At 39.2% G+C, this 16,478-nt stretch overlaps 1 protein-coding gene across 1 annotated transcript in view; it reads left to right on the top strand.

Moving 5' to 3' along the window:
• GPR139 (G protein-coupled receptor 139) overlaps positions 1-11,061 on the top strand; it is a 39,192-nt gene extending 28,131 nt beyond the window's left edge. Inside the window, exon 2 of the mRNA XM_055339497.1 lies at positions 10,127-11,061. Within this exon, the coding sequence (XP_055195472.1) occupies positions 10,127-11,061 (935 nt within the window). The remainder of the gene's footprint in view (positions 1-10,126) is intronic.
• Positions 11,062-16,478: the final 5,417 nt, after the last annotated feature.

Genomic DNA, 16,478 nt, shown 5'->3' with positions numbered 1-16,478 from the left:
TTTCCCCATTGCCTTGAGTCAGACTGCCTTGGCAATCATCTTAGCTCTTGCTGACTATCCATCTGCAATGGGCAGGCTTACTAGGTCTCAACTTGTTCTGGTATATAATGGAAACTGCTGCTTTGTTAGGTTCTGGGAAAACCAGTAAGACTGGACCACCTTCCCACAGCCCAAGTCCCTCCGGCAAATCCACAGCCTTCATTCCACCATGACAGATATCACTAATCCATCCCAGCACTACTAAACCCAGGTCCAGCTTTAGAATATTTTTCAACAGGGCATGCAATAGCCACTACCAATCGATTGAAGATGAACCATGTTTTGCCATTCCAACCTCTGGGCTATGCAATCACCCTTCACAAGGGACCCTAGAAAGAAAGGAAATACTGCCCCTACCTTTGAAAAGAATCCACTCCAGTGCTAAAGGTAGTGACAAATAGGGGTCTCCACAAGAAAAATATAAAGCTACAAAGAAAATGAAAGAGCTATCAAAATAAAAACAAAATTTTGAAAGAACAAAGTCTATTTCAGAGAAAGCAAAAGACAACTGAATCATCCTGTAATAATGGCTCTTAAGGGCTACTGAGCAGAGAAACAAAGGGGGAGGGTGGGTAAGGGGTGGAATAGAGCTGCAGCTAGAGGGATCAGGTTAGAGGCAATGAAGCATTTCAGATAGGGTGACAGGGTTGTTAGTGCCTGGAATGATCCATGGAGGAAAACTAGAATCTTCTCTGGGATTCCTAGAGAACTCAGACTCTCTCTGACTCATCTCTACTTCCAGCACAGGGTCTGAACTCTAGATCAGTAATCCTCTGCTGAACTGCACTGGCCAGATGTAATAAGTAACAATAGGTAACATTTACTGAGTGCTCACTATGTACCAAAAACTATGCTAAGCATTTCACACGTTATTTCATATATCTTTATAACAACCCGTGAGGGTATATTTATTATGATGCCCATTTCACAGATATAGGAAATAAGGCTCAGAGAGATTAACCACTACACAACTTCTTCCAACTAAGGTAGGTTCTTATATACCTGGATATTTTGGGTGACTTTCAGCTTGCAAAGAAAAAAAAAAAAAAGAAAGAAAGAAAGAAAGAAAGAAAGAAAGAAAGAAAGAAAGAAAGAAAGAACAAACAACAACAACAACAAATACCAAGTGACTTTTCAGAGCCCTCCCAGGATCTGGAAGGGGTGGGGAAATACTACCTGACCTCCGCCTCACTAGTCCGCAGTTTCATGCCCCTGATAACCAGATGTTGGAAAGACATTCACATTCCCAAGCTTCTGCACCAAGGCAAGTGGAACAATGAGGAAACAAGGGGGCCCCTGGCCAGCTAGCAGTGCCTGAGGTTGGAAACATAAGGTAAGAAAGCTGCCCTCAGGGAAATCCTTCCCTGCTCCTCTCCTAGGAGCCCTTGGGGCAGAGCCTCCTGAAGATTTTCTGGTACCTTCCACAAAGGCCAAAAAAGACTGAACATTAAATCTTGTCAGCATCACACTTTATTTCCTCTTCCTCTGCCCCAAGATCCAGAGTGGAACAGGTAACTGTGAGGAAGATTCTAACTTCCAAGAGGCAATGCCCATCATACAATTCACTCCCCAGCTGATCTAAACAAGGGCAGTGTTGACTTCTTCCCTGGGAGGCTTAAACATTGCTTCCCCTAGAAATCTGTCCTTGGAGCATCTCCCAGGAACCGCTAAAATAACATCACTGGAATCACTTATAATGTCAGGGATCCATGTGCTTCTGTAGGACACTGAGGGCTGACTCTTCTAGTGCAAAAGACAGACAACTGTAAGGAGGAGAGATGCCTTTAAGTCACCAGGGATGGTGGCTGAATGGGGTGAAATGCATAAGAACATAATTTAGGATGTAGAGAAAGAGGATTTGCAGAAGGGAACCTCAGGAATTTAATCAGCCCTGATAAGAAATTTTCTATTCTTTTCTGAAGACCTTCATGAACTGAGCAACTGTAGTGTCAGGGGCCTGTTCCTGTTCACATAACTGCCGTTATTACAATCAAAAAGTTCTTGATGTCTAACCTAAATCTTTTTGCAGCTTCAACTTGAGTTCTTTTTCTTTTTGCCTCTTAGCTGCCTTTTAGGGAGAAAGAGATAGAGGGGAAGAGAGAGAGAGGGAGGAAGATGGAAAAAATGTGTTTTCCTTTAAACTAGCATTTCTACTTTTGAGAATTTATTCTACAGGAATATAAAAAGATGCTTAGTGGCTAAAAAATAAGATAAATAATGGCCAGCCATAGGTGAATATTTCATGAATAATATTGACATAGGAGAGAAAAAATCCATGATTTATTTCTAATTGAAAAAAATCAACTTGCACAACAGTTTTATTGTATGATCTCATTGTGTGGCAGTAATCATTATTACTAATTATATTTATAATTTATAGTAACTGCAGTCACTTGGGGGTTCCACTGAGATGGACATCAAAGATGGCTTACTCCCATGGCTGACAATTGATGTTGGATTCAGCTATGAGATCACCTAGGGCTTTCAACCAGGGTCTTACACATGGCCTTTCCATGTGACTTGGGCTTCTCATAGCTGAGTTCCAAGATGGAACATCTCAAGAACAAGTATTCAGAAGGCCTACTAATGACCTGGTCATACAGGGTCACTCCTGCCATAGTCTATTGTTCAAAAGTAATTCAAGAAGAGGAGACCACCCAAAGGCATGAATACCCAGAGGTATGGTTCATTAAGGACCTTCTATGAGACTAGCTATCACAAGTATCTTTGGAAAATGGGATTTGGGCAGACTTTTACTTTCCAATATCTAATGTAGTGGTTAAATATACAAATCCAGGAGGCCAAAGCCTAGTTTAATGTCCTGGCTCATCACCTGCTTGCTTTGTGACCTGAAACAAGTTATTTAACTTCTCTGAGCCTCGATACTCTCAAATCATAGTTCCAACCTCGATAGGTAGTTATGAAGATTAAATGTGGTATTATGTATGAGATAGAAGTAAATGCTCAATGAAAGTGAGCTAATAATAATATAATTACATGCTGATATAATTAACTTTTACATGTGTTTTGTTATTGAAAAAACTAATTTTCAAAGTAAAAAAAGGAAATACAGCAGAACTAACAGAGAAAGAATATTCTCAGTCAGTGCTCTGTTCTGGCTACTTCTTCTAAGGAACTTGCAGGGACCTTATAGTCCTCACAAACATAGAAAATAACTCTGGAAAACTCTGACCCTTTCCCTCTGCACCAGTAAGTGGTTCAGTGGTGGGGTCTGACAGCCAAACCTGTGTTGTTCTTTCAGCCACTCCCCAAATCCTCTGAAGCTTGAGCACAGTAAGCTACAAATTACGGGAAATGAATTTCCCCAAGAATACAACCAAGAAGCTTTGCAATCACAGAACATGGGCTTTCTATTTATTACCCAGGAGCTTAAACCTGTCCAGTGACACCATTGACAGAAAAGATTTGCTTTTTAGAAGCACTGACATTTTGATTGTGAAGTTCACTGGGGCTTGCTTGGGTTTCTACAACAACAGAGTCTTGGGCAGGTCAGTTTGAGAGAAAAGCTGAGAAATAGAAATCCAGGCAGTGATGACTTGGGTTTCTTTGTTTTTTCGCCCATTATAAATGCACACAGACCCTGTCAACATTCCTTTTCTTTGGGGAAAAACGTGCCATTGTGGAAATGAAGGGATTTTTTTGAGGCGGGTAATTATAGCAAATGTCAAACTTTAAGAGTTGAAAACTACCTTCTCATTTCTTTTTTCAGAAAATCAATACACAGGCATCGTTCCATTCCCCTCTAGGTCTATGTGGCTTACACATGTTCTCTCATCCCAAGGATCTCCTAAGTATGCTTGATATTGCCTTGGGGACAAATCTAACTGTACAAAAGAAATGGGAAACTCAATGTCTGCAAGTTAGTTTCTCAAGAGAGGCAATTACTAGAAACTTAAGAAAATGTCAAATATGAATACCTGGCAATTTCGTTTGGAGATGATGACTTGCCTGACTTTAAGCATTAATTAGATGGGGCTGAAATATTTTTAAAGAGTTTGGGTATGGAGAATTTTTTTAGCACCCCACTTCAAATAGCATTCAATAGGAAAGTAAGAGACAGTGGTGAAGAGTCACTCCCTGCAGAATATATCCAGTATTTGTCCTTCCTGCCTCCTTATAGGCTGGTAGGTGCGGCAGGGACACGAGAGAGAAATGACAGTACTTTTCTAAGTCAGGGGCAACCCAGGAAACAGGAATCACTTTCCTACAGCTGAGAAGCCTTTCCTATGACCAAAAATAACACAGAACTTGATATCCCATAACATCAGACAGAGGGTGTTATTCTGTATGTTGGGTGTTATTCTGTATGTTGGTAAATTGAACACCAATAAAAAATAAATTTATTGAAAAAAAACCATCAGAACTAGAGTCACCTCTGGCTCCCCACGTTACTCAGTATGCGGCTTTGGGAAAATTACCTAAAAATCTAATCCTCAGTTTCCTCATCTCTAAAATGGGGATGATAATAGGACTGATAAGCCTTCTTTCAGTTCCATGAATACGGTGCTTACACTCACCTCAGGGCCTTTGCACTTGCCATTCCAACTGCCTAGAATCCTTTTCCCACAGATCTTTTTATGGCAGATACCTTCTCCTCACCCTTAATTGAACTCAAATCATTTTCCAATCTGAAAAATAATCTCCCATCAACCTATCTCATCCCTGGGTTTTATTTTGGATAGTATCACTATCTGAAATTCTCATACATTTTTATATTTGTTCATTGTCTGTCTCCCTCACTACAATAAGCACCATGATAAAAGGGAGCTTGTGCATTTTGCTAATCCTTGCATCTCCAACACCTCCTACAGTGCCTGGCACATAGTAAGTGCTCTATTAACATTTGCTGAACGAGTGGACTCTCAGTCATTCATTGAGAACTCATCACATGCCAGGCACTGTTCTAACCGCTTTATAAAAATTATCTCACTTAATTCTCAAAACCACCCTCTGAGGCAGATAGTCTCACTAATCCTATTTTATAAAGAAAGAAACTGAAGTGTAGAGAGATCAAATCAATCTTCCCAAAGCCAAAGAGCCAATAAGTAGTAGAGCCAAGACTAAACCCCAGCAGCCCAGCCCCAGACTCCACATACTTAATCCCAAGTCCTGATACTTTTAGCTTTGATAGGTAAGCATCAGACCTGATTTCACAGCTTGTGTTTATGAAACTGTGGCTGTATACGATTAGATCAAAGCAGCCAAACTTTTGACACACACCCTCCTGCAAATCCTTCACCCTTCATTCTATATCTGTTTACTAGCCCTCTTGTATCATTATATGTGTTCTTATTTATCTCTTTAATACTTAGCTACTTGTGTGTTTTCCTATACTTTGGAGATTCTAAATGTGTGCAATACCAACTTGTTTCTACCATGGGCCCAGGCACACAGAAGGTAGATGCTAAATACTTTTTGAAAAGATTTCCAAATGAATAAAACATTTTGGAACACTTTTCAACAGAACATAGCAAGACTGTTTAATAAAAGAGAGCTCTAAATGCAAAAATGTATACAAAGTGAGTAAAAATCAATATAAGCTTTCCTTATAAACCCAACTCTTTCATGCTTTCCTCACCTTAGGGTCTTTGCACGTGCTGTTTCCCTGAAACACACTTTCTACTACCATTCTTTTTGCCTATTTACTTTCTACTGGTTCTCCAAATTTTACCTTGAACATTATTTCCTCAGCAAAGCTTTTATTGATCACTAATAGCACTTGCAACTTTCAATTATACATTTTCTCCTATGGCTCTTCAGCTGACATTTTTCTTGCCTAAAAGATTCTAAGCTCCATGAAATAAGACCATTCATGTCTATTTTGTTCAACATCTCCTCTCAGGGCATAACTCGTAGTCAATGCACAGAAACACTGCTAAATGCATGAATAAACTTTTGAAATTTCAAGTTTATAAATATAAAGAACTTTGCTTTAATGGGACATCTTTTCGCAAAAGTGACTTAAAGTAGAACTTACTCATTATTTTTCTCTTTTGCATACACTGTAATATGCCTGCATGGTACCCTCACCCTTACTTGAATTACCAATATTGCAGAGTGGTTTAGTGCATGGGTGTTAGTTCCTTGGCTTGCATCTTGGCTAATTAATATAATCAGACCTTAACTCTTCACCACTGCAAAATGTTATTTCAAAGTGCCTTGAACAAGAGCAAGAATAGCACAGACTTAAAAATAAAAACAAACAAAAAACTGACAGCAGCAAATACCAAGAAGATATGGAGCAACTGAACTCTCATACTCTGTTTTTAGGAGTGTAAATTACCAAAACCACTTTATAGAGCAATTCAGCTGAATCTGGAAAAGATACAGGTGCATATACTCTAGAACATAATAAATATACTTCTATATATGTACTACCCAAGAGAAACTCTCACATATAACTATTTCAAGTTGTTAACTACAGCAGTTTTTAATAGCAAAAGCTTGAAACCAATTTAAATGTACATTGTTATATATATATACACACATATGTCTACATAATATGTGTATATAGGCATATATATTTGTACATGTGTGTCTCTATAATAGGCATGTATATAGAAATATATAGAGATGTGTGTATATGTGTATAGATATATCTCTACGTATGTATATGTGAATAGATAAATCACAGTAAATTTATACAATGGAATGCTATATAGCTGTTAAAATGAGTGAATGAGAGCTACATGTATTAACAAAATAGGTCTCAAAAACATAAGGTTGAGTAGAAAAAGCAGCCTGTTGAATGAACAGTTCACTATAAATTAAGGGTGTGCAAATGCAGCCCTGAAGATTACTGCATGGTGGTTGCCTCCAAAGAGAGAACAAAAGGGGAGGGGAAAGAATAGGCCTGGGGCAATTTCAAGGAAACCATTAATTGTATCTATAGTGTAAGCTGTTTTGAGTCTGGGTGGCTCAATTAAGCATCGGCCTTCAACTCAGGTCAGAGTCCTGGAGTCCTGGGATGGAGCCCCAAGTTGGGCTCCCTGCTCAGCGGGGGGTCTGCTTGTCTCTCCTCTTGCTTGTGCACTCTTTTTCAAATGAATAAATAAAATCTTTTTTAAAAAAATAAAAATAAGGGGATCCCTGGATGGTTCAGCAGTTTAGTGCCTGCCTTCGGCCCAGGGTATGGTCCTGGAGTCCCGAGATCGAGTCCCACATCAGGCTCCCTGCATGGAGCCTGCTTTTCTCTCTGCCTGTGTCTCTGCCTCTATGTGTGTCTCTCATGAATAAATAAATTAAATATTTTTTAAAATTTTTTTAAATTTTTTTTTATTTATGATAGTCACACACAGAGAGAGAGAGAGAGGCAGAGACACAGGCAGAGGGAGAAGCAGGCTCCATGCACTGGGAGCCTGACGTGGGATTCGATCCCGGGTCTCCAGGATCGCGCCCTGGGCCAAAGGCAGGCGCTAAACCGCTGCGCCACCCAGGGATCCCAATATTTTTTAAAATTAAAAATAAATAATAATAGGTAGGTAGGTAGGTAGATAATAGATAGATGATAGATAATAGATGATAGATAGATAGATGATAGATAGATAGATAGATAGATAGATAGATAGATAGATAGATAGATGATAGATAGATGATAGATAGATAAAGAATGTTCCTCATCATATTTTTAAAATTTTACAACAAAGGACACTATCAGGAGAGTGAAAAGATAGGGCATCTGGGTGGACCAGTTGGTTAAGCATCTGACTCTTGTTTTTGGCTCAGGTCATGATCTAAGGCTCTTGAATTCGAGCCCTGCATCCAGCTCCACACTGGAGCCTACCTAAGATTCTCTCTCCATCTCCCTCTGCCTTCCCTCCACCCCCTACTCGCACTCTCTCTCAAAAAATTAAATTAATTGGGGCATCTAGGTGGTTCAGTTGGTTAAGTCTGCCTTTGGCTCAGGTCATAATCTCAAAGTCCTGGAATCAAGCCCCACATCACGCTCCCTGCTCAGCAAGAAGTTTGCTTCTCTCCCTCTCTCTGCCTCTCCCCCTGCTAATACTTTCTCTCTCACTTGCTTTCTCTCAGATAAATGAAGCCTTTTTAGAAAATTAAATTAAGGGGATCCCTGGGTGGCTCAGCAGTTTAGCGCCTGCCTTTGGCCCAGGGCATGATCCTGGAGTCCCAGGATCGAGTCCCACGTCGGGCTCCCAGCATGGAGCCTGCTTCTCCCCCCTCCTGTGTCTCTGCCTCTCTCTCTATCTCTCTCTCTCTCTGTCTATCTCTATCATAAATAAATAAATAAATAAATAAATCTTTAAAAAATTAAATTTAATTTTAAAATAAAATAACTGAAGCAAATATGGCAAAATGTTAAAATTTGTTTAATCTGAGTGTGAGTGCACCAGCATGTATATATTACAAGACAATTTTATAAGTGAACTATTATATAATATTTTAAAAGGTAAGATTGAGAAAGGGAGATCCAGATGCCAGCTCTGCCACTGGACTTCAGAAAAGGGACATAAATTCTCTGACAATTTTGCTAAATAGAATTAATAGTGTTGACTGTGAAAATTAATGAGCTTAAATGTGCAGAATGACTTCTAGATATTACCCATTGGAATATCACTTTAAAGTCCCTAACAACCATGTCTTATTCAGAAAGATATTTGTTTTTAAAAATGATCAGAAATCATATGCATGCATTTTCAGGGGTGCCTGGCTGGCTCAGTCAGAAGAGTGTGTGACTCTTGAAGTTAGAGTTATGAGTTCAAGCCCCACATTGGGTGTACAGATTACTTAAATAAATAAAGACTTTTTTTTAAAAAGAAAGGAATTATATGCATAGATTGCCAAAAAATTGGAATACCAAAAAATAATTGCTACTCTTTGTTCAAAAACTATATACGTGCATTACATAGACATATATAAGGACAGACTATTTATTACTGTGATTGCCTTAAGGGAGGGGTACTTGGGTAGTTGAAGAACAAGAAGGAAAATTTACTTCTCTCTGTTATTATTTTTAATAATGTACTATATTGTGGATTACAGCTGTTCCTCGATTTATGATGGAGTTACATCTTGGTAAACCTATCATAAACTAAAAATGCCTTTAATTCACCTAACCTACTGAACATTATAGTTTAGCCTAGTCTACCTTAACTATGCTCAGAACACTTATATTAGCCTACGGTTGGGAAAAATCATCTAACACAAAGCCTGTCTTATAATAAAGCGTTGAATATCCCATGTAACTTATTGAATACATACTGAAAGTGAGAAGCAGAATGGTTGTACAGGTACAGATGGTTGTAAGTGTGTCACTTTTAAGTGCTCATGATCACGTGAATAACTGGGAGCCCTGGCTTGCTGCTGTTGCCCAGCATAACAAGAGAGTATCATAACGCATATCGCCAGCCCGGGAAAAGATCCAAATTCAAAATCCCAAATACATTTTCCACTGAATGCCTATAGCTTTTGCGCCATAGTAAAGTTGGAAAATCATAAGTCGAACCATCATAAAATGGGGACCATCTGCACCTACTCTAAAAATAAATAAAATTTATCTTTAAACTAATCTGAAGGTCATGATCTTCTCTGCTCCTTCAATACTAAATCTATATAAAAAAAAAGAAAGGTCTTAAAATCCAAGTTCCAAAAAGGTTCTTAAGAGTAACCTCTTGCATGATTTAAGACCTCTCCCACCTAAACATGTGAAGTAAGGAAAACCATCCCACCCCATATTTTCCTACATACACTCAGACAAAAGAGAGAGCATGGGATTTGGGATTAGGAGATCTAAATTTGGTTCCTGTCCTCAGCATTTACTTTGTGACTCTAAGTGAATTCCTAAAGCCCTCTGACCCCCAGTTTCATTTCTGAAATGAAGACAATGGTAGCACCACCTCCAATGACTATGCGAGGAATAAATAAACTATAATACGAGTATATAACTTTGTAGGAGATATAATTTGTCATGTGGAGATTGTCCCTCAAAAGCATTGGTTTGGTCTCTTTGGCTTCCATGGGAGTACCCATAAGCTTATGTCTGCAACCCCGTAGTAGCCAATGAAGTCATCCTACTTCAGAGATAAACCAGATTCTCTTCTCTCCACAGCAAATATCCTGACGGTGATCATCCTGTCTCAGCTGGTAGCTAGAAGACAGAAGTCCTCCTACAACTATCTCTTGGCACTTGCTGCTGCTGACATCTTGGTCCTCTTTTTCATTGTGTTTGTGGATTTCCTCTTGGAAGATTTCATCTTGAATATGCAGTTGCCTCAAGTGGCCAATAAGATCATAGAAGTGCTGGAATTCTCATCCATCCACACCTCCATTTGGATTACTGTTCCATTAACCATTGACCGGTATATTGCCGTCTGCCACCCGCTCAAGTACCACACAGTCTCCTACCCAGCCCGCACCAGAAAAGTCATTGTAAGTGTTTACATCACCTGCTTCCTGACCAGCATCCCCTACTACTGGTGGCCCAATATCTGGACTGAAGACTACATAAGTACCTCTGTGCATCATGTCCTTATCTGGATTCACTGCTTCACTGTGTACTTGGTGCCCTGCTCTATCTTCTTCATCTTGAACTCAATCATTGTGTACAAACTCAGGAGGAAAAGCAATTTTCGCCTTCGTGGCTACTCCACAGGGAAAACTACTGCCATCTTGTTCACCATTACCTCCATCTTTGCCACACTCTGGGCCCCCCGCATCATCATGATTCTCTACCACCTCTATGGTGCGCCCATCCAAAACCGCTGGCTGGTGCACATCATGTCCGACATTGCCAACATGCTGGCCCTTCTGAACACAGCCATCAACTTCTTCCTCTACTGCTTCATCAGTAAGAGGTTCCGCACAATGGCAGCTGCCACGCTCAAGGCCTTCTTCAAGTGCCAGAAGCAACCTGTACAGTTTTACACCAACCATAACTTTTCCATAACAAGTAGCCCCTGGATCTCGCCGGCCAACTCACATTGTATCAAGATGTTGGTGTACCAGTACGACAAAAATGGAAAACCTATAAAAGTATCCCCGTGACCCCCTAGGCTTGGCACCTAGTGCCTCTGTCTAATCTATTTCCAGATGGGAGGGTAGCCCACTTAAGAGTGCTAACCTGATTTCCTGTCTCCATGGACTGAGCAACTCTCAGACTGGTAGATGAGAAAAGATGAAAGAGAAGAAAGAAAAGCATAAATCTTGTTTTCATTTACACATTTATTTTCACAATGTCACTTGACAGAAAAAGTTCCTACCAGTTTGAAGATGCTTTGGAGGTTGTGTCATCATCCTGTGGCCAGTAAGGACACACGGTAAAGAAATAGTCTATGACTTTGCCTTGGCACCATCCACAACCATTGGGAACCACTCATTTATGTGACACACCAAGCCACAGTAGCCAGTAGCTGAGTCCATACTCTTCTTCCAAGAGCTGAGGTCAACCATCGCTTTCCTGTGCCATCCCCAGCAGCTAACAAATGCTGACCAATTTGGGTTTTTTCCAAGGTGCCCTTTGTCCTAGAGAAGGTTGTGGTCTTGAAGTGACCCTGGAACTCTAAGCTACAGAATGACACTGTGGGGACAAGGGAGTATTAATCCCATCCAAACTCTGGCCAGAGCTTCTTTGGAAAGGCTCCAAACCAACATAACTATGACCCTCAAACCTGGGTCTGCAATGCAGTCTTTCTATTCGCCATTATGTATAGATTTTATCCACATCCTCCAAAATAAAGACCCCGCCTGGTGTGGAGGGAAAAGGAGGATCTCTTGAGCCCAGAAAAACAAAAAAAAATAAGCCCACTCTTGCCATTGTTTTGATCCATCCCTGCGTCAGCTATGTATGATCCCTTTACTCAAAATAGCTTCTTATTGTGGTGCCACTCAAGCTTCCTGGAGAAGCCTCTTATGTGTAGAGTTACCAGCCCTGCCTTCTTGCTTGCTAAAGCCCTCACCAAATTGTTTTATTTGAAGTGACTTCCAAACTGGATTTAATTTTCAAGGGTCAGGAACTGTAGCTCTCCAGATGTGAAGGGAGCCATTCTCTGCTCTGCCCCACAGTCCAGCTGGCATTGCTATTCAGCCACAAACACAGACACAATTGACATGGAAAGGTGCCCATGTTGTTTGCTTGTCTGCCCTTTGATGTATATGGCTCAAAAGGGTGGTGCCAGTTTTCAGTGAAGCTATTTAATCCAGATCCTTTGCAAAATGATAAAATATAAGTATGCTTATTTGTTCTCTCTTTGCCTGTCCAAGGCAAGAACAGTTCTACAATGTAATTAATAGGGGCTTCCCTGGGATTTACCACCCATGTGTGCACACACACATGCACATTTATGCTTGATTATATTAGGCTTCTATGTATCCTGTGATGTGTTTTAAAAGGGAAACCTATGCTGGAGTTCCTCTTATTTAACCTTTTTAAAAACTTCTCTTCCAGATTCCCAGTATTTTCCCTGTTTTGGAAGAAATCTCCCCAAAATTATTTTGGAATTGTATATCTTTGGTGACCAAACAAAAAGCAAACAGTCCTCCTGGAACACTTGGTTCTTCAGGTTGGATTCTTACTACATTTTTAGTCCTAAATTGGAAGGCATGTCTACTCTTTTGAAGGAAATTTGCAATAAACGAGTGTGGTAGAAAAGGCCCCAGTGCAACACAAGCCCTAAACTTTAGTCAATGCCCTCAATACTAATTCAATATAATTTTAGGTCATGGTAGTCTTGGTGATCCTAATTCCTACTCCTTTTAAATGATTGCAGTAGAGTCTCATCTTACCCAAATATTAGATTCTAAAGTCAGTGTAAAAGAAAGATATCTGGCAGAGCCAAAGTTACCTCTGCAAAGTCACCAGGAAGGAGCCGTGTTGGAGACCATATTCTATCCCATATAAAATCTAACTAAGCTAAGTTTTTCTTCAGCAATAGAACAGGTTTCCTAGATCAAGGACAAGACAAAGTTGGCGTGCACTTAGGGACCATATTGTATGACTCTAATGTATCTTAATGAGAACATTAAGATCACACTGGCACAGCAAGATGCTCCCATTAGAAGAGGTTCATGGAGGTTGTTTGAGAGACAAGAAGGTTAGTTTGTCCCATGTCATACTCTCCCCAGGGCATATGTGCATCCAGTGGAATAGTGGGCAGATGCCTCCACATCCTTTAAATTGCATTTTTTCTGTTTCTTTTTTGCCAAGCACGTGTAGTCTGAATATGTCGTGTTCATTAAATGTGTGTATGATGCAAGTCCACCACACCCCCTATGAATGAACATTGACCAAAGGCTACCTACACTGAATATATATATATATATATATTTACTTATTTATTTATTTATTTATTTTATTTATTTTTAAACACATAGCTCAAAAAAATGCTAGTTTGAGCTATATGTGGATGAGTCACAGTGCAATAGCTATAAAGATTAAGCAATTCCTCTTTAAGAATGTATGCAAGATGGAAAATACATGTGGATCTCAGTGCTCTCTGCTCCACTTTTTTTATTGTATGTAAAAATTGTTGATGTTTAAAAAGTAAAAAACTGGGTGTGCATTTGGAATATTTTCCTCATACACTCATTTATTACTTCTTACCAATAGAGGCTGTACCAAGTAGTATTGTGATCTTTTTTCCTTCTGACTATATTTTATATTTTGATAAACAATATTTAAAAGAACTCTGATTCTTAAAGGCATTCCAATGAATTGTTGTCTTCTGGTTAAACTGTGTAAGAGTGCCCATTGGGTTAGGTTGATACATATGTCCTAAACTTTATTTCAGATAATCTATGGACTTTTAATTTATTATTATTTATAGTAATAATTGTGGAAAATAATGACAAGGTTTTAAAAAATAATTTAAGCCTTTTCTTTCAGGCCAGTTTTGGAAACGGAGCCTTGAATTTTGAAGCCTGTCTTGTAAACAGCTGCTGTTGATGGCATTTAAGCAATTGCCTTATATCAGGTTTTTGTGAAAGACTGTTAACTAGCATCTCTCTTGTGTGATTTGTGTCCTTGGTTGGACATGCAGTGATGCTACACACATACATGGTGGGTCTTTTTATTGGACAGCTCAAGCACTGAACTGTCTCATGGGGAAAGAAATGAGGAGCATGATAGACAAACCATAAAAGACAGACCATGAGCAGGTATGAACTTCCATTTTGCAAACATTCCGCAATTGGAAGATTACTTTGCACAGTTGGTGCCTACTGGTCCAACATGAGAGGTCTATCTGAAGTGAATAAAAGACTATAATGTTGACTATTCCAGCTCAAATAATGGAATAGAATGTTAACATAGAGAATAGTAAATGTTCATATTTTCTTAATTAGATAATATATTGTGTTTGGACTTGTTTGTATTATAATAAATTCTAACATGGTGCACTCATGGTGTTTGTAATTTGCATATGTGTTCAAGCTACAGCAGAATTCTGACTGAAATTTTTTAAATGAGTATTTTCCTTGTACTATGTGCTGGTACTAGAATGAGACCTGAGTCCCACCTGTCCCTTGGTTAGCCAGATACATTTCAAAATTTAAGACCACTGAACTCTGCTTCCTATAATCCTAATTAGGTAGTATACTGGATATAAATCTAAATTCTCTTCTGACTTCATCCTCTACATGTATTTGAGACAGTGATGGCTATAATCATAAGCAGAAATCTAGCATAATGGCTAAGAGCTTGGACTTTTTTTTCCTCATAATTTATTTGTAACTGAAAGTTTGTACCTTCTGATCCTTTAACCCATTTTTACCACCCACATCTCCCACCTCTAGCAAACACCAATCTGTTTCCTGTATTAGAGTTTTGGGTTTTTTGTTTTGGTTTGGTTTTTTTAATTCTACACATAGATCATACGGTATTTGTCTTTTCTCTGTACGACTTATTTCATTTAGTGTAAAGCACTCAAGGTCTATCCATGTTGTTGCACATGGCAAGATTTCATTCTTTTTATGGCTGAATAGTATTCTATTGTGTATATACACCACATCTTATTTACCCATTCATCTATTAATGGACACTTAAGTTGTTTCCGTATCTTGTAATAGCTTGGATGTTGAAGTCAGACAGTCATGGGCATGTCCCACCTCCACCATTTACTAGATGGGCAACCTTTAACAATTCCTTGAAGATCTCTGAGAGACTGTCCTCAGATAGAAAATTATACAAAATTTAATTTTTTCCAGTTGTCTGCAAGATAAACAGAATCTCTCAAAGTCAGGAAATCAAGGTTTGGAGTCAGGTATGGCAGGCTGTAACTTTGCAGGCTATACCACTTCCTAGCTGTGTGGCCTTGAGCAATGTTCTCAATCTCTCTGAGTCTCAATTTCTTCTCCATAAAATAGGGCTAACAGTAATTCTAGTACATACCTCATGGGGTGATTATTAATGGTAGAGCTAAATGATGGTTGCACATCATTTTACAGGTAAGACTACTGACCAAAAGAAGTTAATGATTTTGTCCAGAGTAGTTACCAAACACTTCATGATTTCCACTTTACCTCACTGCCTTCTATGCAAGATTCTGACTCATCTCCCCCGCTCAAAGATCACCTTATTTTGTGCCCTTTTTTAGACTTGAGTATATTCCATAGCTTTCCAACCTTTCAAAGCCAGGTCATCCAAGCATGAGATATATTATAACAGCATCATAATTAAAACACTTGGCTTGACCTTTCCCTGTGAGGTTGAATTTTTTTAAGTTGACTCTCTGGAATTCTAACCACAGCTCTTAAACTAGCTATGCATTTCCCACACAAACCACCATCAATTCTGACAGCCACCCACAAACTATTGTCACAACCTATCTTTGCATCAACTTGGAGAATGAAAGTAACTTACAAGTTGAGAGGGAAGTATAGAAAAGCAAGGAATTTGCTGAGAAGGTGGCCAGCAGAAGCTACTAGGCAAGGCCACCTTGCCTAAGCATCCTCATTAATTTTTTTCGCCAATTCAAGAAGTGAGTTGATGAAGGTCAAACTGTTAAATAATAATCCTTTTATTAGTGCACTCAGCTAAATGTGATGGCTCAGCCTCTATGGAGGGTGTGCAATTAATCCATGTACTTGCCAGACATAACAAGGGGGATAAGAGGCTCATGTCTACTGGGATAAATAGATACTGTGAATTTCCTGGGTTCATTGGGAGGATGTGTCACTGTCATGCTAGAAAAAGAATACTTTTTTTATTAAAAAGGAGCAAAACCGGGCCACAGTAAAGAGATTCCTTCTCATCGATTCTCCACATGAGTTTACTATGTCCACAGAGCTTTGTTACCTACTAAATGGCAATAACACAATATCTCTCTCTAATGGAGATGGAACCAAAACATGTGAAACTTAAACTCTGGTATGAGAGATCCAGATCAATCCCAAAAGGAAGTTTTCACAGTGATGTCTATTCATTCCACAAATGGAGTTCTTAGAATCTGCTTCTCTGGGTATATTTC

Source organism: Nyctereutes procyonoides, unplaced genomic scaffold (genome assembly GCF_905146905.1).
Source record: "Nyctereutes procyonoides isolate TBG_1078 unplaced genomic scaffold, NYPRO_anot_genome, whole genome shotgun sequence".
Taxonomy (NCBI): domain Eukaryota; kingdom Metazoa; phylum Chordata; class Mammalia; order Carnivora; family Canidae; genus Nyctereutes; species Nyctereutes procyonoides.
The sequence above is the reverse complement of the archived record's forward strand: the minus strand, read 5'-3'. Positions and strand labels throughout refer to the sequence as shown.